At 40.8% G+C, this 27823-nt stretch overlaps 2 protein-coding genes across 2 annotated transcripts in view; both read right to left on the reverse strand.

The window, feature by feature from the left end:
* The window catches only part of CRISPLD2 (cysteine rich secretory protein LCCL domain containing 2), a 28454-nt gene extending 24827 nt beyond the window's left edge, over positions 1 to 3627 (reverse strand). Inside the window, exon 1 of the mRNA XM_048958984.1 lies at positions 3195 to 3627. The gene's annotated coding sequence lies outside the window, so the exon portion shown is untranslated. The remainder of the gene's footprint in view (positions 1 to 3194) is intronic.
* Positions 3628 to 8288: 4661 nt separating this feature from the next.
* USP10 (ubiquitin specific peptidase 10) overlaps positions 8289 to 27823 on the reverse strand; it is a 44672-nt gene continuing 25137 nt past the window's right edge. Inside the window, exons 5-14 of the mRNA XM_048958978.1 lie at positions 24627 to 24718; positions 24154 to 24263; positions 23665 to 23720; positions 22155 to 22258; positions 21355 to 21454; positions 20183 to 20363; positions 16107 to 16272; positions 12828 to 12972; positions 11808 to 11873; positions 8289 to 9435 (exon numbers count right to left, since the gene is read on the reverse strand). Coding sequence (XP_048814935.1) covers positions 9248 to 9435; positions 11808 to 11873; positions 12828 to 12972; positions 16107 to 16272; positions 20183 to 20363; positions 21355 to 21454; positions 22155 to 22258; positions 23665 to 23720; positions 24154 to 24263; positions 24627 to 24718 — 1208 coding nt within the window. The 3' untranslated portion in view covers positions 8289 to 9247. The remainder of the gene's footprint in view (positions 9436 to 11807; positions 11874 to 12827; positions 12973 to 16106; positions 16273 to 20182; positions 20364 to 21354; positions 21455 to 22154; positions 22259 to 23664; positions 23721 to 24153; positions 24264 to 24626; positions 24719 to 27823) is intronic.

The following is a 27823-nucleotide window of genomic DNA, read 5'->3' on the forward strand; positions in this document are numbered from 1 at the left end:
CTCTCCCTCCCTTCCCCACATTCTGTCCAATGAAGCTTGCGCAGCTCGGCTGGCTTTATTCAGATTGCAGGCAATTCAGGGAGGAGAGCATGGGCTGCTGTATGGCTCTGTGGCCTCTTTAGGAGGGGATCTAAGAGCCTCCAGAACAGAGTTAGAATCATGGAATCATTAGTCTGGAAAAGATCTCTAAGATCAAGTAATCCAACCCCAACCCATCCCCACCATGCCCACTAACCATGTCTCTTAGTGCCACATCTCCACACTGAACACCTCCAGGGATGATGGTGCACCACTTCCCTGGGAAGTCTGTGCCGATCCTCACTGCTCTGAGAATAAATTTTTCCAAATATCCAAACCTTATTGTCCACAAGAGGCAATAAGTACCCATGCAGACTGTGTGTGAGCACAGCATCCCTCTCCTTCAGGCTAAAGTTTGGAAGAAAGCTTCCTTATCTCTGCCTTTACATCAGGATTTGGTTTTGATAACGCCATTACAAAGATGCTGAGAGTGTACCCAGATCATCGGGATCTATCAGAAAAGCTTCAACCCAGTGACACGGGGCTGAACACAGTCCCAAATCCCCTCCTCCCCACAACCAACAGCATCCACAAAGCAGAGCAGCTTTGCTCAGGTGGAGAAAATCTACAGCCATCCAGAAGCCCTGAAAATATGCAGGATGTCTTCACAAAAGAGCAGAAGTCTCTGTTCAGGGCTTTTGACTGTAATAAGGCAGAATGAAAACCAGCTTCTATCAGCCTGCCTTCAGGCAGAGCATTAAGCCCTTGCCGTGGTAGAACAACATAGGAATATATTTACTAAGTTTAGGTAACAGCTGATTGCCATTTCCTGCAGAGCAAGCCCAACACATGCTCCTTGTCCCCAGGCACATCTAAAGACTGGGACGTTTGGTGGCCTGGGGGCAACCCCAGCTTTAAACTCATTCCTGTCCCAGCCTTGAGTGCTGCCTTCCCCCGACTTTCTAACAGCGGGGCAGCAGAGCCATCGCTTTGCTAGACTGTCTGACCCAAATCCCAGCAACAGTTCCTACTTTGAGGCACTTCCCTAAGAGTTTAAAAATAGATGCTCTGCCACCACCGTTTACAATGCAGCCATTTAGCACCGGCGATTTTCCCTGCAGCCTGCCCTGTAGGTAGAGCAGGAGGGAACAGACAGCCAACATATGCTGCTGCTGTACCCCTTCATTTGGCCGGGTGCCCTCAGCTAAACAGGAGCCCATACCCACCACCCATCTAAGGCAAACACTGAACTTACAGAAAGGGCAGCCTGGAAAGCCAGCTGCTGCTCCATCGCAGAGCCCCAGGACCGAGCCAACATGGCTGGGTTTGACCGGAGCTTTGCAACAAACAGTGCATTATTCCTGGTGATGTTCTTCCCTGTATCTTGCTTTGCACCTTCCCAAAAAGGGGTCATTTGAGCAGCCTTATTCACTTTGGGTGATCAAGACAATTCCCGTGCTTTGGCTGCAGGTGAGGAGCAGGGAACATCCAAGGGGAGGGTGAGGTGATGGGAGCAAAGAGAATCATGGAATAATGAAGGTTTGAAAAGACCCCTAAGGTCCCCAAGTCCCATCCCAACCCACCCCCCCATGCCCACTGACCACGTCCCTCAGTGCCACATCTCCACAGTTCTGAAACACCCCTGAGCCTGTGACTCCACCACACCCTGGGCAGCCCATGCCAATGCCCAACCACTCGTTTGGAAAAGAAATTTTTCCTAATATCCAACCTGAAAGAGCCGCAGTGCCAAAGGTTAACTGAAAGCAGCAGAGAGATGCTCACATTTCATTGAGTTCAGACATCCATCTGCTCACACCCCCCTCCCCACTCCGACGGCCTCATGCCCAGGTGCAACCAAACACTGGGCCATGTGTCAGAGCTCAGCCAGCCCAGCGCTGGGCAAAGCCTCCAGTCTGCACTAGGAACTCCTCATTAGGGAAGATGAAAAGCATATTTTGCCTTTGGGATGAGATTTGACATTTTTCGGGGAGAATGTTCAGCTGACAGTCAGCTGAGCGAGGCTCTGCTGTTATTTTCAAGGTTTTAGGAGCAGTGTTATGCTTCCCTTTAACTGCACCAGGCTCCTGATGCTGGTGCCAGGGACACATCTGGGAGTGCTCAGAAATGGGTGAGTCGGCAGAAAGCAGCTCCCAAATACTTTGCAAGGCAAATCCGAGCTGGGACAGCAGGAGCTTCTGCTGGGCTCCGAGGAAGTGAAAAAGCAGCACTGGACTTTGGAAAAGAGTATTTATAGAAAGCTATTTCCCCAGTTCAGAGCTGGAGCTGCATGTCACAGGGAACAGAGGAGCTGGGGGCTGGCAGGAGTGCTGCCTTCTGCCTTTCATTACGTCCTTGCCTCACCCTCACACAGCTATTGATCTTCAGCTGCCTCCTGGGGAGCACACAAGTGGGTTCTGCTCCTCCATATGGGAAACACATGCAGTCAAAGCATCCCGAGAGCTGGGAGTGATGTGTGGGACAAGCTGATGCTGTAGTGAAATACAAGGGCTAGCACCAAAAGCAGCAAAGCAGTGGGGGATCTGCCTGGGGTCAAACTGATCCCTGTACAAAAATTCAAGTGAGGAAGCCACAATGGAATCATAGAATAACCTGGGTTGGAAGGGACCCATAAATCCAGCTCCTAATGCACTTCATGCAGGAACTGAGATGCACACATTTAATGCTTTACAGAATGACCCCAGCTTCAAAAGAAGAGGGGGATGACAAGATCCTTGGATTCAGCATCCTCAAGGCCACATGGAAACATCTGGCTCTGCCACTGCGGTCCACTCTCATGCAGCCCCAGTGGCAGAGATTCTATGCAAAACCACATGAAAAACCCACTAGAAACAGACACACCATGTGACAACACCGTGAAATTCCTTCTAGATGGGACTTCAGAGCCACACCAACACCAGCTCCCTGGAACAGAATGGATGTGCCTATGGGCAGCCAATTAATTCATCATCCCTTATGTTGGTCAGTTTCCCCTCCACACGAACCCTTCCCATTCATTAGAGATAAATGCACATCAGTCCTTCATCACCCTTTGCAAATCATACACTCAGATGGCTTGATGGAGAAGTTACTCACACTGTGCCAATTCGACTGCATACAGACCCTCCTTGCATCCAAGCACTCACCCCAAACCACAATTCAGATGCATGCAAACTCACCTTGCCGAGCACTTCTTAGGAAGCAGTTGCTCCTCCAAGCTTGCTGCTGGGAAATAAATTATATAGCTGCAATATTTCAGCGAGGAGGGGGAAAGGATGCAGGGAGCCCGGGGAGGTGTGGGGACGCGAGGTCTCGGCTCAGCAGCGAGCACCAACTGCGGTCTCGCAGAGCTCCCCAGTGGTATTTATGCTCTCCAGGCAAAGAGGACACAACTCTGGATCATCCCGTTTGGCAATCGGCCTGTAAAACAGAAGGGGGAAAAAAAATAGAAAAAAAAAAGGAGGCAGGAGTAGAGGAGTGTCGCTTTGCATCGCACCGCTGTTGGACGACACTCATTGGGGCGAGGAAAATTAGGACCGTCCTCCCAAAGGCTGTAACACAACACCCAGCAAGAAGAGGAGGAGGAGGCAGCAGCCCCATATAAGCAGGGTAACACTCATTCTCTCTTCAAGCAGCTTGCAGGCAGAGCTGCTGCCCAGCCCTGCTCTCTGCCACGGGTATTCAGTGGTGATGAGCTTGGGGAAAAAAAAACAACACCCAAATTAGGGTTTTTTTTTTGCATGGGACAGAAGCCAGCTTCGTCCTCTCGGCTGCTGGCTCAGCAATTCCCAGCACTCCATGGGAAAAGCCCAGCCATGCCCCAGCCAGGCAGCATCACTCCTTTTCTTCCCCAGTTGGGCATCCGCTGAGCAAAGGCAGATTTCTATCCCTCTGAGGTCCGTTTCCAGAGCTCACCCAGCACTGACGTTCCTTGCACACAAACGCAGCTGTCAGCAGGAACAGCAGGAGCAAGCAAAGCATGGTGCAAGCTCACCTCTGCTGCAGGACACCCCAAGAGACCAGTGCAGCCTCCCAGCACGATCCTTCCCTGCGGTGTCAGCCCACATGCACTGTTGAAACGTGGTTTTACACTCTGAGAAAGGAAATGACTGAGCAAAAGATCTTATTCTTTTCTTCTTCTTCTTCTTCTTCTTTTTGTTTTAATCAGACAAACAGGAAAAGCAAAGTGGTACCCTGAGTAATTACACGAGTGCATCACAGCACTCCGTGCAGCAGAGTGGGGTGGGATGCTACCACGACAGCACCCAGTCCTTCCTGCATGGTTCTTGGGGATAGAGTGTCCTTCCATTCTTCTAAACAACAAATTATTTCTTTATGCAAAACAGCAGCCAATCTGATGTACAGTTTACAGGCTTCCAAGATTTTGCACTAAGCACAGTTGTTTATCAAAGCTGCTCATTATCACATGAGCAAAGCAGAATGCCCCTCAAAATGGAGCCACATCCACGCCACCGCTGTTGATTTCATCTCATGCACCGCCGTCCCAAGAACTTCTGCAGAAGCAGCAGCAGATTCTCATCACTTGGGGATCTTCAGCACTGGGTCGAGGCTTTTTACCCCCAGTGCTGCTGGGTCATAGAATCACTGATAGAAAAGATCTCTGAGGTCACCAATCACACCCCACCATGCCCACTCTCCATGTCAGTACCGTATCGCTCACACACATCCCGGTGTCCCCACTCAGTACAACACCAGACCCCTGCTGCTTGCTCTCACAAACGTATTTACTGAGAGTATTTCAGCACAAATTATGAACTGACAGCACGCTCCATCAATCCCAACAGGTGATTCGGTGCCATTTGGGCAGCTCTCTCCCGTAAGGTTGAGATGCTGTCCCAACTGCGGGCCGTTCTAAGGACAAAACAGGGCTTTGCTTTGACATCTCTGCATCCTCCTGCTGCTCTCTTGCCGCTCCAGCAGTGCTGACTCACAGCCTCTGGAGGTGCTTCTCACCGTGCTTGCCAGAAAGTTGAGTTGCTCATTTAACCTCTCACATAGCAGCAACACAAATTATTTCCAGCTCTCTCAGGAATGCGGTTTTTTGTCATCTCCACAAACGTTCCTATTGGAAATTATTCATACAATCATGAAGGCTGGAAAAGACCTCTGCTATCACCAACACACCCCACCATGCCCACGTCCCTCAGTGCCACATCCCCACGTGCACGGACAGTGACTCCATCCTGGGCAGCTGTACCACTGCATCACCGCTCTTACAGGGTAAGAAATCATTCCTAATATCCAACACGAACCTCTTCCAACCCAATTTGAGGCCTTCACAGTTCTCACCCATCCTATGTCAATTTTCCATCAGCCCCGCTGCCATGCAAATATTTGGTGTTTGGGGTATTTTCTACCATACACCCATGCAGTCTCCCCATGCCCTGCAGCATTCAGGTATGAGCACAGCTCTAAATGAGGCTTTCATTCATCTCATTTTGTTACAAGTCAGCACTTTCAGGTCCTACATTCAACCAAAGCCAAAACAATCAGAAGTTACTTTCAGTCACTCAGCATTATTACGGCCTTGATTATAACGTCTCGGTTTCATGTGTGGTAAAAGCCACATAAAGCAGGCTGTACATAAGTATATATTAGGAGAAGATGCTTTTAATGTAATATCCAATGAGTAGGGAGAAACACAGATTTCACTATTCGCCCCTAATTGAACACGCAGACAGCACGTCTTGGTTTTCAACCTAAATCCCCCTTTATTTCTTATTCCAATATGAGCTCAGCATTACCAGGACTGCAGCAAAGCAAAGAATGGGGAATAGACTCAAAGCCATGGCACTGACCTGCAATATCTGGCTCCAGCACTGAAGGGTGCAGTGAGATAACACAGCTGGAGCAAAGCAGTGATAAGAGAAAACATCTCGAGACTTGAATCTTCAAACCCTGTGCTACACAGCCAATGGTCAAACAAAAACGTCAGTCAGCAAGATGAAGAAACAAGCAGAAAAGCCACAAAAAGTTGATTGCTGAATGTGGGGGGCCAGCTTTCTTTCCCTTCCCTCCCCCCCCCCCCCCCCCTTTTCTCTTTCTTTTGTTACCTGTTTGCCCTCCTTTTCTCTCCTTTTCTTCCCTATACTTTCCTTTTTTGCGGGGGGTCCTTTCCTCTTTTTTTTTTTTCTCCTTTCTCCCCTCCACTTTTCCTCCTTCTCTTTCCCATTTATCCCCCATACTCCCTTCTTTTCATTTCCATTTTCCCCCTTTTTTTTCCTTTCAAAAGGAAGCAACCACTAAAGTTCTTCAGCCCAAACCAGCTCAGAAGCATGAACCAAACTCTCACCTTCACAGATCCTACCCCAGCATAGGTGAATTGCAACCACAACCACCAAGCCCACTCTGTGCATTTGCTAGAACTCTCCCTACATCCCTGGGGCCATAAAAGCCAAGGATTGTAACACAGGAACCCCTGAACACCCTGAGAACACTCACAGCATGCCACAGGAGCTACGGTCAGATGCACGGAGTCATCCACACATGGAACCATCTGGGTGTGCCACCACTGCCCTCTGCAGTGGTCTGCATACATGTACACACGGGAGAGCCCTATTGGAAGGGATCTGCTTGGCAATGAGCGAAAAAGAAACACAATTGCTTTCATTATTAAAAGCTACAATCTCTCAGGTAAGTGAAAAAATGAAAAGCACGAGTTCTCCCGCCCCCAAAGAGCTGCAGGTATCGGAAGCCTTTCTCACCCCAGCCCATCAAACCATCCCTGATTCATGCTCTGAGATTTTTCTAACAGCACCTCAGCCAATGAGATTTTCATTTGGGGGGAGTTTGGGGTGATTTTCCTTCTTTTACATAACTGCAGACAGAGCGAATAATTAGAGGGCTGCAAAGTTGGGAAGGATTTAATAAGGAAAAGAAACTGTGGTGGTGTGTGTTGATCAGACTTGCCCCGTGGCTCGTACTGCTTTTTCCCCTTTTGAGTAATCCACTGCAGAATAAGAGCATTCGTAATATCCTTACCGAAAATCACAACAATTAATACCATCTGAGCAACCTCCATTCCTTACCAAGGATTTCAATGCTTGCCTTTACACTTGGCCATTACTCACACATAATTAACAACACCTGCAACCTGCCTGTAACAACCAAATGCACAGAGAGAGCAAACTGCACTTAGGCAGGTTTTTTTATTGTTTTTTTTTTTTTTTCCAGCATTCTCTGTTCCTTCCATATTTTCCAATTCCATTTATTTATTTAACACCTAAGGGGAGCTCCAGTTCCTTTCTATTGGCTTCAAACTTAGAAAACAGGCCTATGTGGGTCTTTTCTGAACAGAAAAGCTACAGGGCATCCAGCATTCAAAGCTCAAAGCTTTGGGTGACACTGGTCAAAACCACCCTTTGTTGCAAGGACCCACTACCAACTAGCAATCACCTGCCCCTTCTGCTGGAAGGATGCGTGAAACCCTCATTTTTCGTGGTGCCATGGCACTGCAAGACGAATTGTTGCACAAAGCTGCTGCTGTTGTGTCTCTGAAGCAGCTGCTGCAATGCTAAGAGGTGCACAACAAGTCTACGTTACCAGAAATGCCCATTTCACAACCTGCTGGAGATGCAGGTGAACACCAGATCAATGGCCTCCATCTTCTGGTAGCACAAAGATAGAAGTTCTGCAGTACAACTGAGCAGCACAGTCGTTCCTACAAGAGAACAGCATAGAAAAGTCCTGTACAGGCCAGCTGGGCTTTGCCCTGCCCCAACAGCTCATTGGTTCCTGCTGCAGGAGCTATGCATGTAACAGCACAGCCCTGCATTTTAAATGCACCCAGGACTCACCATCATTTTACTCTTTCAGGAAGCAGCCATGAATAAGCTTCCTGTCTTTTGCAAGGTGACTAATTCTTGCTTGGGAGAAAACGCAAAGGGGAAGCCCATGTCAACAGACAAGTGTTGCAACCTAAGGCACTTACAGAGCTGCTTCCTTTCTCTTGAAAAGCCTTACATCACCTTACATGGAACCATTCAGGCTGGCATCCTGTCAGCCCTTCATGTAGGACACAGGGAGGATTCACTCCCCAGGGGCTGCAGCCTCTCCTCCCCGAGGTTGGTTACATCTGGATGCCAACAAACGGAACTCCTGAAGTTCCAAGGAGCTGTTAAAGACAAAAAGCACCTGCACTTCATTGCAGCAACATCACCTGTGCCCTGTAAAAAGAGCCACAAGGCAACGTTTAGGAGCTCAAGGCTAGAATTTACACCAGAGGAAAAACAAAACCCACGCAAACACACACCTTAAACCAACTTTGTGACTTTTATTGATGGGCGACAACTTTATACTTCTAGATATCACTAAACTGTGTACAATTAGGAACTCAACATTATAGGAGAGCAGACAGCAAAATTAAACAAAGCAGACTTAAAGAAATATCAATCTTAATTATTTTGCCCATTTTTTTTTTCTTAAATTTCATGTACACAGAAGCATAAATGCAGTTTGAAATTTCATAATAGCAATAAAGTTACAATCACCCATCTATATAGACTAACATCTTAACTCCAAATATTTGATCTGCAATGTGTACTTAAGCAGTTTCTCATCACACAATTATTAAAATGTGTCTTCCTATTAGGAACCAGCAACTCTGCATTTTGTACGCTTGTCCATTTTCGAAGCACGCAGGACCATCTCCATCTCATACACATTGGCTCATGTTTTACCACTTATCAAAAACTATTGGGGGAGCAGAGAGTACTTTTTTATTTTTGTTTGTTTTTATTATTTTTATTTATTTTTTTTATTTTAATTAAGTAAAGATAAAACATTTTCACAGAAATCTACAAGTTCTGTTGCTGGTGCAGCGTTTTCTTCTACTACGCAATTAGAAAGTGGGAATCAAATGCAAATCCCCTGTTTATCATCTTAGGATTCAGCATTAATTCAGATTTTTTTTTTAAAATTTTTTTTTTAAATTTTTTTTTAATTTTTTTTTTTTTAATTTTTGTCATTCACGAGACTCGAGTCTTTCAACCCAGCGACTCCACTTTGCAAAAGTCAAAGTCAACACAAACTACGTTGTGCACAAACCCACGGTAGCCTCCTTTTTCACTCTATCCCATAGTTGCAAGGGAAAAAAAGAAAAAAAAAAAGAGATTCACTCAAAAGAGCATTTACAGGAGAAGGAAAAAAAGTTAGTGATAGTTGGCGTTCTACAAAGCAGGTATCTTGCACACACAGCATAGAGGGAGAAGTTTCACAGCAGGTCAACTCGGCGGTAGTACAGGAGGTAGGCTGTGCGTTCTGCAGACGGCTTCACCACCTGGTACTGGTTGATCACCTTCACTGCCTGGTCATCGATGCGTAACCAGCCGTTGAGCCCGATTTGGAAGACGTCCGTAGTGTAATGGCCACCAGTTGCGCTGTTTCCGTGATGATAAACAACTGTGAAAAGAGAAATTTGTGATCGTACGCGACGTGGAATGGTTTTATTCTGAGACAGGGGAGGTTTAGGTTGGGTATTAGGGGGAGTTTTTCACTCAGAGGGTGGTGAGGCACTGGAACAGGTTGCCCAAGGAGGCTGTGGATGCCCCATCCCTGCAGGCATTCAAGGCCAGGCTGGATGTGGCTCTGGGCAGCCTGGGCTGCTGGTTGGTGACCTGCACACAGCAGGGGGTTGGAGCTGGATGAGCATTGTGCTCCTTTGCAACCCAGGCCATTCTATGATTCTATGAATACCCACTGCCACATAGAAGCACGAATTAAAGTCGCATTCTGCTTTCTTCATAACATACTCATGATTCAACCAGGCAGTACTACGTAACGCCTCTCCACCATACCGAATCTAATGATTCTGAAGGATACTGAAATAAATTAAGAATGAAAAGTGCCATAATGCATTAAGCAACTTATTAAAAACAATCTACAGAACAGTCTATAAAGAAAACTAGAAAGTCTATAGATTATAGTCTAAGAAAGCCCATAAACAAAGACTAAGCACAGTCCATAAGGCAAACAATTGTAAAGCATTTTTACATGCCAGCAAAATAGTTGAAAATAAAAACCAGAGGGCATTAAAGCTACATAGCAGAACAGGGCACTGTTCAAATCACGGCGATTGTAAAGCCAATCAGTCCACCCACGATCATTCTTTCATTCTGTTCTTAACTAGAATTTTGTTCTGAAAACAGGTTCTGTTAAAGCACCAATCTATAAATTCCCCATTTATTAGTTCTCAGTAATCTGCTTCAAATTTTGAATGGAACACAACTGCTGCTGCTCCCAAAAGAGCACCAAACTGTCTTCTCTCCTCGATTACCGCCACATCCAAAATGTTTTCAGAACAGAGGGCTCAGCAGTCCATACAAAAACCAAACCCCAATTCTAACATTGAGCATTCAGCATTATGCATGGACAGTGCCCCCAAATGGAAGAGGTTTTCTACATACGTAAATCTAAGGATGCATGGAAGAAAGTGCATTTAATTCTTTCTCAGAGCATGCACCCATACCACACACTTAACAAGCCCACACACAAAGCACTGCCATATTCTATCAGCAAAAGTATGCATTTACAAAACAGTTTCAAACTTCAATAGACCCAGTCTTCCTGTCCTAAAAGACACTTCAAACCTATCCCAAAGTTTTCTTCACTTGTACAAAACCAAACATTTTACAGTAATATCAAAGAGACAAAGTTTTTAGAAATTTACAAAACAAATCTGGAATTATTCGTGTTCTAAAATTTATTTTAATCACTGGATAGCTCACAATACCTGAAACTTATTTGTTCAGATCATCTAAGCTCAGTGTCTATGGATGAGAATTCCTCAGCTGCCAGAAAACTCTATTGTATTTTTCCATAGGGGGAGTTAGAAATAATTAAGAGTGCAAACAAACTTCTTGAAGTCATTTTAAACAGTCTCCAAATCTGCCCCATGAAAATAACTTCCAATAAAATAAAATGAAACTGCCCAAAACAGTTCTGAGGCCAGGTGCATTTTTTTTCCTTCTGTAAATTCAGCTTTCAGGTCACGAAAGTAGATCCAAATCACCAAGTCACATAAGGCCACCATTACTGGCACAGATTTGGTGACACAGAAGTTAAAATCTCTGGATTCTCCAGTTTATTATGTTCTCCTGTGTCAACAAAGAAGCAGGTGCAAATCGTAAACTGTGGAGGAGTGTTAAACCCCAGGAAATTCATTACTGCCAGAGACCGCTTTGTTCAGTATGAAAATCCTGCCCCTGCATACTTACGTGAGCTTCCAACCCTAACTACCAATTTAAGGTATTTCACATACATTGCAGACTTAAAAACATCATTTCCTTACACAAATATCATCATCTCCTCCAAGCTAAACTTCTCCACCCACAGCATGCTGCTCACGGACTGCCAGCAACTCATCCTGAGGGCTCAACGGGACACGATGCCAGCATTCAAACAACAATTTCAATACACAGATGAAACATTATTCTGAAAACCTGGGCTATGTTTTAGGCATAGTTACACTGCAGCTGTATTTCAGCTGCTGCTATTTTTCAGGGTGGATCTGCTACAGAACTTTTGTTTGAGTTTCAAGCTGGAATAGTCAGCATGTAAATACAGATACAACATTACATGGGTATATGTGCATACACACACACACAAAAAATCACTAAATAAGAGAATCTGACACCCATAAATTATTTCAGTTTTAAAATAATTTTGTAATTTATAGGAAATTATAATTTATACGAAAATATTATGTAATCTAGAACTCTACATGTACAGTTTGTATTTGCAATACAGGGACAAGAGGCACATAGATAAAATACCTGCAAAGAGCCGGTAGGTTCTTTGGCCTTTAAAAATTTTACTTTTCACACCAGGAGATAGTAGCTCTGGAGGAGGAAAAAAGAGTCACAAAGGCAACAGTTAGCAAATTCAGAAACTCAGTTTCAAGAGAGATCAATTATTTCTAACAGAAATCAACATTAGTATAAACAGAAAGCTCATTTAAAATGTACATAACAGTCAATTTCAGGTCCCAAGTAATGGTGCAACTGCTGTTGTCAGTGATGGCAGAATCTACAAATATTCATTCTTTAAGACATTTTAATATTAAATAGTAAGCATAATGACAAAGTATATATCTTGCTTGATATGTAAGTAATCATTAATTTTCTTTTTTTCTTGAGCTGGTTGCCAGATGAAAAGAAAATGCATTTAACACTGCAGACTTCAGGTGCTGGATATACACAAGTTATCACCCTTCATAAAACCAGCAGCTCTTAAGATATCAAGACAGACCTTTATCCATCACTAGCCTGCTTTCAGGCTCTATCTTCCATAAAATGTCTATCTCCTTTCACCAGGCACTGTTTGTTACAATGACTTTCCATTTCCAAGTGAAATCTGACATAAAAATACATAGAGTAGTTTGGCAACAGCCCTAAGAATGGACACGTCCTTTATTCAGTGGTCTTGTCCAGTATTTGTTCTCACCAGCCTACATCCTTACTCTTTAGGTCTGCAGGAAGCTCTCTCGTGGCCAACTCAATGTCTAGGATGTGACAAAGGTTGTAAGATCTTTCATCATAACGTTCTTTGCACAGCAGCGGCCCAAACCAATATACAGGCAACATGAGATTTGTCAAGATTGAATCTCAGATAGCTAAATATATTCTTTTTATGGAGGGGAAAAAAAGCACAAAAGATATTCAGCAAAATTACTACATTTCTAGGTGGCAATACCCTCCATGGAGAAGAAATCTTGTGCACAAAGCTGGGAGTAAAGAAGAGAACTGAAAGACACTAAGGAGTTAATGTTATCCTTTCCCAAAAGACATCTTTACCTTTACTGATTTCCAGATCAACAGGATACTCAATGTTCTTGATAAGCTTCTGACATCCGCCAGTCTTCTCATACACAAACCTCTTGAGGTGTAAAACAAGGACAGGGGGGAGTTCTTCTAGTGTCACTCTTCGACTGATCTCCACCTAAAAATACAGAACAAAGATGAATGAAATATGATTTCTGCTGACTGCTCAAAAATACTACTTTAAAAGAGGAAGAACATTTGACTTTAAATACACTCAAACAAAGAAAGAAGTCTGTATAGCACAAGATAGTTTAGAAGCCTGTTTATGACACATTACAGTAAGAGACCAGTGATGTAACTGTTTAAAAATCATTTAAAATCAATGAGATCTCTGATATTCAAGAATTGCCTTGAAAAACAAAGTGAGCTGTTAAATAAGCTATCTAAAGACAAGCATCACCATGGTCAGGAGTTAGGGAAGGTTTCAGTAATGAATGATTGATATATTTAAGATACACCACATTCTGTAAAGATCCTGAAGAAAATACAGAGAGAAAACTAAGAGTTACACATTTTTATTTATTAAATATTGACTTTTTTTTTTTGTAATAGTTACAACCCAGTAACCCAAAAAGTTACTGCCTGGAAATGTAAAACTGGGCTCAGAACCGCAGAACAAAAATGCTTCCCCTTCCTAGAAATTCTGAAGTAAAAAATAAAAAAATAAAAAAAATTCTCCAAGTAACTGCTTCAGGCTCCTCTAAGTTTCCAGATTCAGAAAAAAGCACCTGTATCCTTTTTATGGTAAATCATCAGCATACTCCTCTCCAACAGAGGACCCAATTCTACTACAGAGAGTGGAATAGAAAATCACCAGGAAAAATTATCACGCTTCTAAGCTTGCATACTAAAACTTAAGGCTCTCAGGATACTGAAGCAAGCAGGTTTTGCAGGGTGCACCATTTCCTCAGGGATTTGAGCTGATACTTTTTACAAGAAATGATTTAACATTTCAAACAGAAATAGTCTCTACAAACTGTAAAATTTCACCTACATCTTAAGGGTTCAAAATATGCCTTTCTGCATCCAAAAAACATCTAACCACTGGCAACAGTGGCAGCTTCTCTGAGTCTTAAGAGAGGGGGTTTTTTGTGCTTTTTGTTGTTTTTTTAAACCAGCAGGCCAAACAGGGCCCTGTTCTTTTCCACTCAATAAGTGCCTGCTGGCACCCACCCATCCATCTTCCAGGAATAACACGCAGAAAAAGAAGCTCTAAGGCAGACTCTGAAAGAGAAGATGTGACAAGAAATGCACACAATTCTCCTATGAACTTAGGAGAGTTTGCATATTCCATGCGTTCTAGCATGGAACAGCTGCTGTTTTTATGGAGCAAATCTGGAGAGGCTTTATACAGAGAGAAAATATTCTTGATTCAGAAAGTTATCGTTATTTGAAGATTTTCCTGGAATTGAGGCTTCTCAAATCCAAAATTTGATTCAACTTTGTGCAGAACAAACCAACCAACCCCAAATACTTCACAGGTCCAAGCCCAGACCAAGACAGAAAGATACAGAAGAATATCAGTGCAGTGGTTTAAGCAGCTGCTGTTCTCCTCTCTCAGTCAGAGCTGCTGTTTGGGAATGTGTGCCTGCACTTCAGCTGTGCCTCACCTAGAATCTCAGCTTATATTGCAGATCACAGCAGCATTGTGCTCTGGTGCCAGGCTGAGGAGCAGCAGCTGAGGACCCAACACGTCCTGCTACCCTGAACACCAGGAGACCTGATTTCTGGTAGAAACATCACCAGCAAAAAGTGCTTCAAACATTTGTTTAGTGAACACTGAGTCATTCCTGAGAAAATATTTGTGTAAGCCTCAAGAAGCAGTCTGAGAACTGCAGAGAATGTGAAGGAGTGAAGACTCCTTCAAAGGAGTTTGTGGAAGGTAAGAAGGAAAAGTAAACGAGAAAAGGCTAGCTTCTTACTCAAGTCTTCACTGCTGTTACAAAATATGAACAGGTCTGCAAATAAGAAAAAAGTCACTTCAAGTTAAAAATTAAGTTTTTATATATATTTGGTGTTGAAATGTTCAAGACGAACTGACCTGCAAGACCAGAAAGAATCAGAATGGCATACAGAGCAAGAGAATGTCATTCCTCTTTAAACACCTAAGGAAACACTTATATAAGACACCTATTTATTTTCAAACACTGCAGGAGAAACTGATGATTTCCTCCTTATGTTAACACAAAATTCTTATAATTAAAAAAATAAGCTAAGAACTCATTCACACATTTGGAAGATTATTCTTGCTGACACTATGGCTTATGCCCACAACTTGACAAGAATACAATTCAGATTTAAAAAAATCAGAACAAAGAATAAAGAGTAATAAAATAATAGGTTGTTCATTTGTTTTTTAGCTTTGTCAACAGTTTCTGAGTTCCCCATATGGAGAATGAAGATGAAATGCTTCCTCACAACACGTTTTGGCTTTCAGGACTTTGCAGATAGTAATTTTCAATGCACTCACTGTTTTCACTACAATTTGTAACATAAGAACAGCTCTTCTGACTTAACTTCTTTAGAAAAAAGTCTAAAAGACACAGTGAATGCCTGCATTTCTATGCAGCCTCTAAAATCCATGCACACCGCAGATGATTTTTTTTACTACTATATGCTCTAAGCAGCAAGACAACAGCTCATATGGGTGATAATGTTTGATTTATTAACCTGCATTGCAAGTTCTCAAGGTATACGCCAGAAGTATGTTTTTCTTCCCATGCAGTATTTCTCTATTGTAATTATTACTTTTCTGTATTATATTGTTTGCAAAATATAATAAGCCATCAGCAGAGATGCACAGGGGTGCAGAACTGCTGCAAGATTCTTATTCCAAGGCTACAGCGTGCTTTCAAGCAATGCTCTGAAGAGCTGCTCATTTTAGTAAGATTCCTGGCAATCCCCAGGAATCAGTATGTTAAGATTAGCTGAAGGCATTTTACTTATAATAGTACATATTATTATCACAGTTTACTCTGTTAAATTAATAATATACTCAAGTAAAATCTTCAGAAAACATAATTCACAGGCAGAGTTTTCTTTAGAGTTGGTTCTCTTCCTTGAATGCCTTTCACTGTATGTATTCAGATGCATTATGTTTTACTGCTGCAAGACACCAAAAAGGTTAGCATCTTTTTTATTAACACAAGGAGCAAGAGTTCAAGAAGCTATTTGTAAACCAAGAGCTGAGTAAAAACCCTTGAAAGAAGAAGTTTTAATATTTGACTGTAAAAAGGGGTCAACAGAACACACCTCTTGCTTGGTTTTTGTGGTATAACCCTGGACAGACTCTCTTGCCACCAAGCTTTCCAATGCATCCTGGACGGTGCGTATCTTGTCAGACTGGATGTCCAGTTGCAGGGTGAAGAAGGGTTGCAGCGTTGCAGATTCTTTAGAACTCTGCTGGTAAACAACAGATCTGTGGAGAGAGAAAAAACTGAATGTAAAAAAGGAAAGTATTTTTCTACAGTACAGAATCTTCAAGTAAGAAGAAATCACTGCCCACCTTGCTAACTCAGTTGACAGTTAAACCTGAACAAAACATACAAATACTAGCTTCAATAGCTAGCATCCACTTGATCCAGCAGCTTGAATCTGCTTTAATGCATTTATAGTTTCATAACTCCTTAGAGCACACTGAATGGAATTATATTTTGATTATTTTATTTATGCAAGGATTTAAACAATTCTGGATAAGCATCAGTCACTTAAAGCTTCAAGCAAAGAAGTTTTTGGCCATGCCTTTAAAAGCCTTCAACTTGGGACACATTAAAACATATTACGATCAACTTTACTGAATTCCACCTGAGCTTTCAGAAGGTTTTAACTTTTTATTCTGAACTGGAAAAAAAAAAAACAATTATGTATTTCACAGCACAGTTAAAATAGATTTATTTTAAGAAGTCTCAAAAATTGGGAACAGTTTACATATATACATTTTGTAAAAACAAAGCTTTAAAATCAAGTTGAAACTATACCTAACTGCATTCCTACCCAGGCCTCCATCTTTTGCTTCTCTACTGCTAAGCACAAGAACACCTCTGCTCTATGAAACAGATACTTCTGGCAAGTATGTTAAGAAAGCCAGCTCTTATTGCAGGGAGACTTTAAAATCATCTCAGCTCACAGCAAATTACTGAAATTATGCTTTAGGAACACATGATCAGAAATGCAAAGTACTGATCCATCTCCAATTTATGTTTTGCTGTAAAAAATTACAACCAAGTCCAGATTGTGCAATTAAAACACATGACGATTTCAGTCACTTGACTGTGTCCAGTTTCATAGTCACTTTGAATTGTTTGGTTAGATCTGGCCACATGAAATACAAACTATCCTCTGTTGAGGATCAACACTTCCTTCTCCTTCCAACATTTTCAATGTCCAGACTTTGTCCATGCACTCCTCTGTACAGAAATGGGAGACTTTTGGAAAAACCATAATATTAACAACACAGGGCATGAGATAATTTTTTCTAGGGCACTCAGCTGCAGCCTTTCAGCAGTGTGGCTTGGTGAAGATTGTTTTGTGCAGTGAGATAGCTCACTCTTCAACCACATCGCTGCACTAAGTGCACTCTTCCTGTTTTCCCTGAAAACTATCAAGCATGACTCAAGAATTTAATTTTCTTTTGAAAGCAGCACTTTGCACTGAAAAGTCCCAGCTGTTAAAAAATGTGATTTTATACAGCTGAAGAAATAAACTGCTTATTATATTCTTAAGCTTATTCTTAAAGATAGTGCCTCACAAAGCTTGAAAGCAATAAGATAATTAACACAGCCATATTCCTGCAGGCACGCTGAAATTTCTCTCAATCATGTATGAAATGCTAACATACAGGTGTGATTACTGCCAACTCCTATCCAAAGAGCCCCTGCAATTCAGGCCAAACCCCAAAGCAGCAACACACAGTCGATGCATCTTTAGACTGGCAAATACATATCCTTCAGAGGAAAGACAGCATATGAAAAACAGCACCATGTTTATTTCACTTAACGCTTCCTCCTTGGCTATATTTAAGGACAAAACCTTCAACATGGCAAGAGCAGTGTTTCAATAAACAAACCCTGCACTGTGTAAGTCCTGCTGCTTTTGGATACGTTCCCCAGCTCCTTTTTAAGCTAACCATTATTTAGTGCAATGATCACTAGAAAACTGCTACCAAATCCATGTATTAAAGATTCAATTACTAATATGGATGATATTCTGAAAAGACAATACTGAGGAAAAGCTCTTTTTTCTTTTTAGTTACCAGGACTGAAATGGCAGTTTCTTCAAAAATGTTATACAGAAATGGATTTGACAGCAAAATCTTTATTGCACTTTGGTTTTCCACTGTGGATGCCCCATCCCTGCAGGCATTCAAGGCCAGGCTGGACGCGGCTCTGGGCAGCCAGCTCTGCTGGTTGGTGACCCTGCACATAGCAGGGGGTTGGAACTGGATGAGCACTGTGCTCCTTTTTAACCCTGGCCATTCTATGATCAATTACTTAAGTAGAATAATTAGAAATTTCTATTGGTCACAGGAAAATACATTGCTGTCAATCTCACATACTGCAAGAGCTCTGCAGTCAGCAGTATTGTTTCAGGATATATATATTTTTTTCTAATGAAAACAGGCACTGCTCTCCTACTATATATGTTTTTTCTTTTACAAGTAATATTTATGGAAATATTTAGCAGGCCTCTAACTGGTTTGTGAACTAGTTTGTATAACATACTTCAAATTCACACAAGCTGAAAAAGCAAAAAGGACTGTGCATACTAACAAATCAGATCCTGACAGAACTGTGCATCACACTTACACCTCACGCTGCTATAAACAATAAATTCTTTAAACCATTACACCCTGATGGGCATCTAACAGTCAAACGAAGACCCAAGGAGTGCTTAAAGTCACCCAGGCTGAAGGTGCCAATCCACACATTTTCCATTCCAGGCTTTTTCCATTTCGTTCCTTCCAATTTCTGATGCTTTCATTTGGTAGATTTCTACCAACATTTCTGCATTCAACCCTTCCTATCTCCACCCTCAGCCTCAGCAGAGGAAGCTTTCCAGCATCACAGCAGGAGATACTGTTTGTGCGGCAAATGGTGTGACCTAGTTTGGAGGCTAAATGAAATGGGTGTGGTGGAAGCAGACAACAGATGTTGCAGTGGACCATGTGGTTCTGTTGCTCATTGCATGTTTTTGCCTTTTTCAGTATCACCTCCACATTATTTGTTCTGGATTTCTGCAGAAGACAGCATTCTCGACATCCTCCGAGTTTAATGGAATCATACATAGACGAAGATTCCAATCGTGATAAAAAAAATACCATGAGTGTTAACAATACCTTGGGTGCATGAAGATACCATCAATGTGGAATTGCAATACATAAAATGGTTGCCTGCCAATTTTTTTTTTACGGAAAATATCATTTTATTTGCCAGCTGTCTGACTCAAATCCCTAAGGAAAAATTTCAGTGCGTTTCATAGTCAGAAGGTATGAGCCCACATTATTCACACCTCTCAACTGAATATCTGGCAACACATGGAGTCAAACACCAGCAATTAAGCGTCTGCCTCCAATTTAAAAATAATTCTTCAAGTCTAGCATTTTTGTTTTGGAATATGCTTTTAGTTATGTGTTTACATTGCTTTCGTATTAAATTATACATTTCCCCAAGCAAGTAATGAGGCATCCCTTTCAAAAAGTACTCTTTCACTATCTACTTTCTGCCTTCCTCTGGAAACAGACCTGAAGGTAAGCAATGGCCCACATTCTTTTCATTCCTGTACCATCTTGTAGAGATTTACATTTTTCCAAACTTCTCTGGCCTTTAAGGTTTTATTTATTAACTATTACACGTAACTTCTGTTCTTCTGGGAAGCACATGTGTTTAAACAACCACAAGGTAACTATTTCTTATTATTTAAATTCTTTTCAGGATGGGGTTTAACTCTCAGCTAATCTCACTATCCATGGAGTGTGTCACAAGAATTGGTGTACAATTTTTTGGAACTCTTTAAATGTTAATATCCACATATAAAGCATACATTTCAAACTCCACCTCAATAAACAATTCAGGAGTTTTGTTCACTAAACTGATTCAGACTCTACAGTAATTCAAAGAATCTTTTGGATCAATTTTTTTAAAATTATTCTAATTATCCCTATCTTTGATTCACTTGCTAACAAGTGCTTCACAGTAGAAATGTTCATCTGTCAAGCCTGAAGAAATTGTTTTCATCCATTGTGAAAAACAGAGCAAGAAAAGCAGAGGAAGAAATTATCTGCAAAGGCAAAGCAAGCTACAGTCTCAACAACTTTTTAATAAGAGTACTACCTTATGTGACCACCAAAAATATCAGTTATTGGAGTCTGAACAAAGTCAGCCTGTCGAGTGACTGAGGATTTGTTGCGAGGTCCCACTTGCTCCCATTCATCCTCACTGCCTTCTCCTTGCTCATCTTGCTCCTCTTCCTCGTGAACAGCCTGAACCTCAGGGCCATTGGAAACAGAGAGTTCTTAAAGTGAAGAAAAATAGTTTTGTGTTTATTTTCTTTTCAAATGAAACATGCAAACCGATACAGAACTTAAAAGGAAAATATATATTAATTATTTTCAGAAGATAAAACGTTTTCAGAGATTACCCAGATTTCATAGGCCATAGATTTGAAAACATAAACAAGAATGAATATATTCCTGGCCCTCTCACATCTGGGCATATCCAAGCATCAACAGAATGCAGCTCACTAATGACTGTATGTAAACAGATGCAGTTTTCTAATAAAGCTTCATATATTTTTAGTTATAAGTTTATGGAGTAGAAAAATAGAAAGTGAAGTGTTACTCTGGAAGCATAATTATGGCATTATTAAATACAACTCCTTTTCTGCACAGATATTTTACAGAGAACCCAAGGCTTAGCAAATATTATCTTTCCAAGTGCCAAAGTCAGGAGGCTAAAGAAGGTTTAGCACACAGCCAGAGAACAAAATATTGAATGATCATTTTATATCATTAAAAATTTCTACCCTGCTGAAGAGAAATTGGTAACTGGTGACCTGAACTCTGCACTTGGCTAAGGCTAACTGTGTTTTGTTTTTAAACAGGGACTCAAACATAAAGCCTCTGGAAAATAAAATGGTGTTTTAGACTACATACAAATCCAACACTTATTTCAAAGAAAACTTTTCTCCATCTTTGTCAGTAAGGCTTTTGAAATCATTTACTATGCTGTGTTGAATTAGCCATTAGTCTAGAGTGTCTACTTCCAAAAAGAGATCTTCTTCAACAGAGGCAAAACGCATTTCTATTTTCAAATCTACCACGGAGAGAGCCAAATCCCCAGTGAACAATTTTAATATCAAAATGAATCCTTGAAAATATGGCATTCCATCCATACCTCAACATCCACTCTAAAAACTTCTCTATATTACATAATTAACATAAAAATAGCGGAAACATTTTTACAAATACTTGAATGAAATAAAATTTGCAACAAAGAAAACTAACTTTCATTGTGTGGAGAGAGAAGTTTCTTTAGGGTCAGCATTTCTTCATGTAGTCCATTGAGAATAAATCCCAAGTATTCTTCAGCATCCTCTTGCCTGCCCTGAATAAAATGTTTCTTCAGTAATTGAAAGCATGAAAATGCCATATAATGTAAAAGCAGATGAGACATTCAACTCCTGGCTTCCCTATTCATTTTGCAAGCTTAAAACACTGTAACCTAAGTAGATTATATGAAAGTCAAAGAACATTTAAGTTTTACTACAATATCTGTTCATTCCTACTTCAAAAAACAACTCAACATGAGTTAGTAACCTACCAGGACAGTAAATACTTAATAAATGTAAGCAAGTTCATATTTGTGCAACTTCCTTTGGAATTAACACCAACAGCTGCAATCAAGCCGAAACTAAAAGACATTTTGGGTCATTATCTGTCATCCAAATTGAAACTAAACTTTAAGCAGTGTCTTAGACCTCCAACCACCCCATGCTGAAAGCCAAGCAGAAACAAACAACTGCACACTGCTAAAATAAAAACCAATGTTATCTCCTCTACAAAAATAGAGGTTGTCCTGTTCCCCTTTTCTTACGATTCTGATACACCAAACTGTGAAACTTATCTGATAAGCACCTTCATACAATGTACGACCCGTGATAGTCCAGTATAATCACAATGAACTGCCAACTGGTTCATTTTAGAGATACTTTGGCACAGAAACTGATGTATGGCTTTTACATTGTTCTAACGATAGCAACTGTCTTGTGATGCAACTACACAAGTCAAAGATTCTTAAGCCACACCTTCTCTGACAGACTTGACTTGATAACCGTCAGAAGTCTATAGATATACGTAGGTTCAAAGGCAGCTCCTGGTCGGATGTCCCTCACAATTTTATCACCTAAAGCTGCAAGATAAAGAGAAGTACATATAAGTAGCAGCATATAGAAGCTTTACTACATTCTGCTAGTGATGTGTGAAATAAACATCACAGATTTTGGAACCCAAAATCATCTTTTATAAACAGTTTTATTACAGTTTCAGCCAAGTAACTCAAGTTCGGGATCCTTAAGACACAACTCCTATCCACAACACTTTTCAGAAAGCAGCATTCTGCACTGACTTACTCATGGTCTGGAAAACTCAAAACTCTCTTTTTATATTCAACAGTATGAAGATCACAAGAGTATCTATAACATCACACACACACACAAAATAGTTCTCCTTCTATGCATGTTTTTTTCTATTTAATTCTTTTGCTTTAAAGTGTTTATAATTTAATGGCTCACTTTTCCTTCCTGCAAGAAGAAAAAAACGACAAAAAAACCCAACCAAGAAACACTACGACCCGTTTGACATAAAAGTTCAACCTAATGGCAATAAAATGCATCAGAAAAAAATACTTGAACACTAAAACACAATTAAAATGACCTAGAAGTAAAGTAAGTTGCATAAGACAGTAAGATTTGTTTTACAGAAACAAAACTTTAAAACAACAAACCACAGAAATGTCTGAACTGTTTGGAAATCACTGGAGCAACCAAGTCCTCATGGCATTTTCTTATAATGTTACATAAACACATTCCTGAAACTGATTTTTATTTCTATAAGTTAGCAATGTAACAGATTTGGTTTAGAGACAAAAGAATGAAACTTCTAAGAATGTACTTACATTGAAAAATACTCTATTCCTCACTATTTAACTGTCACTGGCCTTAACCATATGTTATCAAGAATGATACACTTTCAAAGTTTTCATATTGCTATAGTACACACATAGGATGCAGAAGAATTAAAAGCCATTGACTGCAGGCATTCCCTAACTGCTGAAGAGATTTACTCTGGTCCTTCTTCTGAAGTCATGTGAGTGTTGAATAGTTAAGAAAACGCAATTGAGCAAGCTGTTAAACAAAACAGCTGGAAATGCACGAAGAAGGAAATGGAATAAACACAGTGAATACCAAACAATTTTGTTAGGAAGGATATGTTCTCAGAAGACAGGCTAACAATCAAACAAACCCTTAAATAAAGCCCTATTCTTACTGTGCTTGCACACTGGGTCTACCAAATGCAAGGCCTAACACACATGATTTCTTTATACAAAGCACCAATAAAGAAAAACAAGCCACTGGCAGGAAACTAAATGTAAACTGAAAGATAGCATGAAAACCTGAAGGGCTGAAGACCCACAAGGGGGATCAAGCATCAGCATTTAAAGGTCTGAAGTGCACCACACAGCATGGATCCCTACCCCAAAACTTTCCAATTGTGCTTTTAAGACCTTTTTTTCCCCCCCCCCCCCCCCCCACTCACCTTGTTTTGCTTTAGGAGGTACAGGCATATTAGTGAACTCATTCATTAAACGAACACTGAAACAGAACGGAAGGAACAACTACACATGAGCAGCATGTTAAGACTTAAAGGGAAAAATCATAAGATTAGATTATTTTTATTACTGACAGCCAAAAATCCTAGACTACCAATACAGAAATCCAAATAAAGTTCAGACAAAAACTAACCAGACCATTGCTAACATGCTGAGATGGGAAACCAGTTCTCACAGCTCACTTTTGCACACAGAACACTAATTAAAAACTATACTAAAGCAACAGGAAGTATCTGCCTTCACAACTCAAACATAAAATACTAAGTTCATTATGAAAGCCAGCTGTCATTAAAAAAAAAAACAGTCTTCTGTATGTATAATAGCATTCATCAACTACAGTAAGCAATGATTTCTTAAATAATTCTTAATGAGCTTAATTAGATCACAGATTTTGTTTTAAAGAAGGAGCTACTTACAAACTGTCTATCATTGGTGTTGACGTACACGGCCGCTGTGATTTTGAATACATTGGAATGGACTTCATTAAATGATACATTGGAGGGCAAGCAACCAAGGCTTGCAGGGTCTATGCGGTGGCATTAAGGAAATATTCAGAAAGCAACCTGTGTATCAACCAAATCACATTCAAGTAATATTAAAGATTATATGCAAACTTAATTCTTAATCCATTAACTACAGTGCAAACACTGGATGGTGGAATACTTCGCAGTGAAGACGACTGCAACAGCTGCAGGGAACCCTGGATGCTCGGCTCAGTGATCCACAAGCCCCTGGACTTTGCAGATGCTGACATTAAACACCTGAACAGTAGCACAGTATGTGAAGACAAAGGCTTTTCTAGAAAGCTTACCAGATCCAACCCGGAAAAAAATTAGAAAAATTAAGCACATTATACATTTATATATTCATTTTCTCAAGGTAAGGATACAGCATTGATGTAGCACCAGTTTCCTTTGTTGATCAGCCCTCGAGGTTGCAAAGACACTGGTTTATGTACTAGTTTTACATTTTCCAGTAATTCTGCAGAATAAGAAACGGTACATTTAGCATCAATTAAATGCACATGCTAGCAATCAAAAACAAACATCTGCTGAGGCATTACAAAATAATACACATCAGTCAACAAGATTCCCAGAAACTTTAGCAAGTAAAGCTGATATGGAAACATTGGCTTACAGATTTCAGTAGACATTAGCTTATGGCACAAATATCTTCAGTGCAAACAGCACAGACAGGTATTAGCACACTTTTCTGAACAGTGCTTTATTTACTGCTTCTAAAATCGACAGGATTATACGATAATATAATTCTCACTGTTTTCACACTTCTGAATAGATCAGCAATGCAAGTTTAAAAATGAGAAATCATAGCACCTAAGTTTAAGTCTGTCGCAGTTATGAAGTGGAAAGCAACCAGGGGAGCTTTTCCTAGAAGTCTGACCTGTTGTTTGGGTACTTAAATAGAACTTGTTCAAGGAAAATATTGGATTTGGCACATTTAAAGTTTGGGAAAGATGGACAAGCAGCATGTGCAACTACACACACACACACAAAAAATCAAATCACAGCAATTCCCTACTGGGAGGATTATTTGGTTTTATAATAAACACAAGGGCTTCTGAAGTTTTTCACACACATGGTTGTGAGGCACTGGAACAGGCTGCCCAAGGAGGCTGTGGATGCCCCATCCCTGCAGGCATCCAAGGCCAGGCTGGATGTGGCTCTGGGCAGCCTGGGCTGCTGGTTGGTGACCCTGCACACAGCAGGGGGTTGGAGCTGATGATCACTGTGGGCCTTTTCAACCCAGGCCATTCTGTGATTCTAAAGCCATCATGCTACACACCGCACCGTGGTCCCCGCTGACAGTAATTCTGATTAAAACCAGAAGACAGATCTCAGTGCTCTGTTATACATGGAACCTGGCGCCTGAAAGGGCACACAGCACAGCTACAGATGAGAACTCTTCCACAGTGAGACACATTTGCCATGAAGTTATTAAAACTTAAGTTTTTCAGAATACACTACTAATGCAGCAAAGTTTTAAATATCTTGTCCACATCATTCAATCTTAATATAATTAATCACTGTTTAAAATAAGGACAAAGACAGTGAAAATAACTCTTATTTAACATCAACCAATAGCTTTGCAGGTTAAATGTATCTTTCCCCATCTCCTGTCACACTGAATAAAAATATTACCATGATTTTAGCATCCTCTTGTGGTCATAAAACTAAACAACGTCTAAAGCAACTGCAGTGAGTTTTCTTTCAACACAAAGATGTTTGCTTTTCATGATTACATTCCATACCACATTTTCATACCACATCTAAAATTAGGCAGTAATATTTACAAGAGCATCATAAAAAGGCAAAATACACTCACAATCACAAGAAAAGTCTCTTAAAGTGTCAGGACTGACTATAAAGCACACATCACTAACCAGAAGGAATTCACATCCCTTTTGTTGGTACGTAATTATGAAACATGGCTTTGGTTTGAAAACAAACCTAGAACAATGTTTCCATGTTTACTGTAGCACTGAATCTTTGTGACAAATGAAGCAATTCTTGCCTTATTTGCTACAGTCTTGGGAAAGCAATGAATCACTGCAGCCTTCACAAATTTCTTTCAGATATTTGACGTTAGAGCCATAGTCAGTCCTATGGTCTCTTCTGAAACAAATAAATCCAAATTTCCCAGGCTTGCTGAAACAACATGGTTTTTGAATGTTACTTCTCTCCACCACAGTTGCATCTCCCTGCAGAACTAAAGCCTGAAGATGTGCCAACTTCAAGTCCCCAGCAGTAACAACAGAGTTCTAAGAGCCATCTTCAATCTCTCCTACGTGAGCTAGTATTAACACAAACTGGAAATATCATTTAGCCTTCTTAAACTTTACTAGGGACACGTATGAACTCCCTAGAATTTACAGATTCTCTTACTCCCTACTACTATTACCAACTACTTTTCCTTCATACTGTCTGCATGCACTTGATTTCTGTTCTGACACATCCTTCGACACTTATCTTTATTGGATTTTACCTCCTAATTTAAAAGCACTCCAGATTTATTCAAGTTTTAATGTTTGTGTTCTTCATGAGAAATTCTGCCTGAAGCAAAACAAACTTTATATGCACTGTTGATTCCATCACCTACACAACAGAAGCACTGCAAGGAAACAGGACTTCAAATATCTTTTTAGATTCCCTCACTGAATTTTCCTGTATTTTCAGTTAAGTGACCATCCCTTGACTCCTTGCCAGATGCACACACAGCACATCTCAGCCACTTACTAAAACTGTTCAGTAATTTTTCCCCAACAAAGAGTAACATGAAGTCTATTGAAGTATTTTACCTACTAGCCCTGATTCGCACCTCTTTATCCTGTGAGCTTTCATTCACATTTGAGGATTAAGAAGCCACAGGCTTCTGCAGACTGAATGAAATAGCAGCAAATTAATTTCAAGGTGCCTATGAACCATTAATCCCCATGTAATCACTGGTGAAATTAATCTGTCTGTGGAAAAGACATTTTTGTTCTTGTGTCTCAAGCACCTGTTCTCAAATAAAAGCTGTACAGAAGGGCCTCAGAGCTCCAGCAGAAGACTTGCTCCTTTTGCTTGTTGAACTCAATTCATATCTGATTTGTACTTCTTTATGTATAAGCAAAGCACTTGATGTACTTCTTCCCAAGCAATTCTAACATTTAAAAAAGAAAATGAAGAAACTCCCCTCTTTCCACAGAGCAAGGCACTGTATACATGGAACGCAGATCATCAAGGAACCATATTATAGTGAAATCAGGTGCATGTGATCTAGAGTGTAACTCCTACCTAAATTAACCACGGTGAGAAGATGGATTCCTTTCCACTGAGAAAGGATTGATAATCATATTAATCCTCTTCAACAGTGAAGGTGTAAAAGAAAACTGCATGGGAATACTGCTATGTCAATATACTAGAGACAAAAGAAAAGGCACTGCTCCCACCTGGTGGCAAAAAACTGTACAGAAACAGTCAATGTCTACAAAGCTAAAGCTGCAGCAGCCCAGACAAGCCTACAACTGTGGTAGGCAGTTCTACTGTTATGGTTGCCACAAAACAGTCTTAAGATTCATCACCATCT

Source organism: Lagopus muta, chromosome 12, assembly GCF_023343835.1.
Source record: "Lagopus muta isolate bLagMut1 chromosome 12, bLagMut1 primary, whole genome shotgun sequence".
In the NCBI taxonomy this organism is placed as follows: Eukaryota; Metazoa; Chordata; class Aves; order Galliformes; family Phasianidae; genus Lagopus; species Lagopus muta.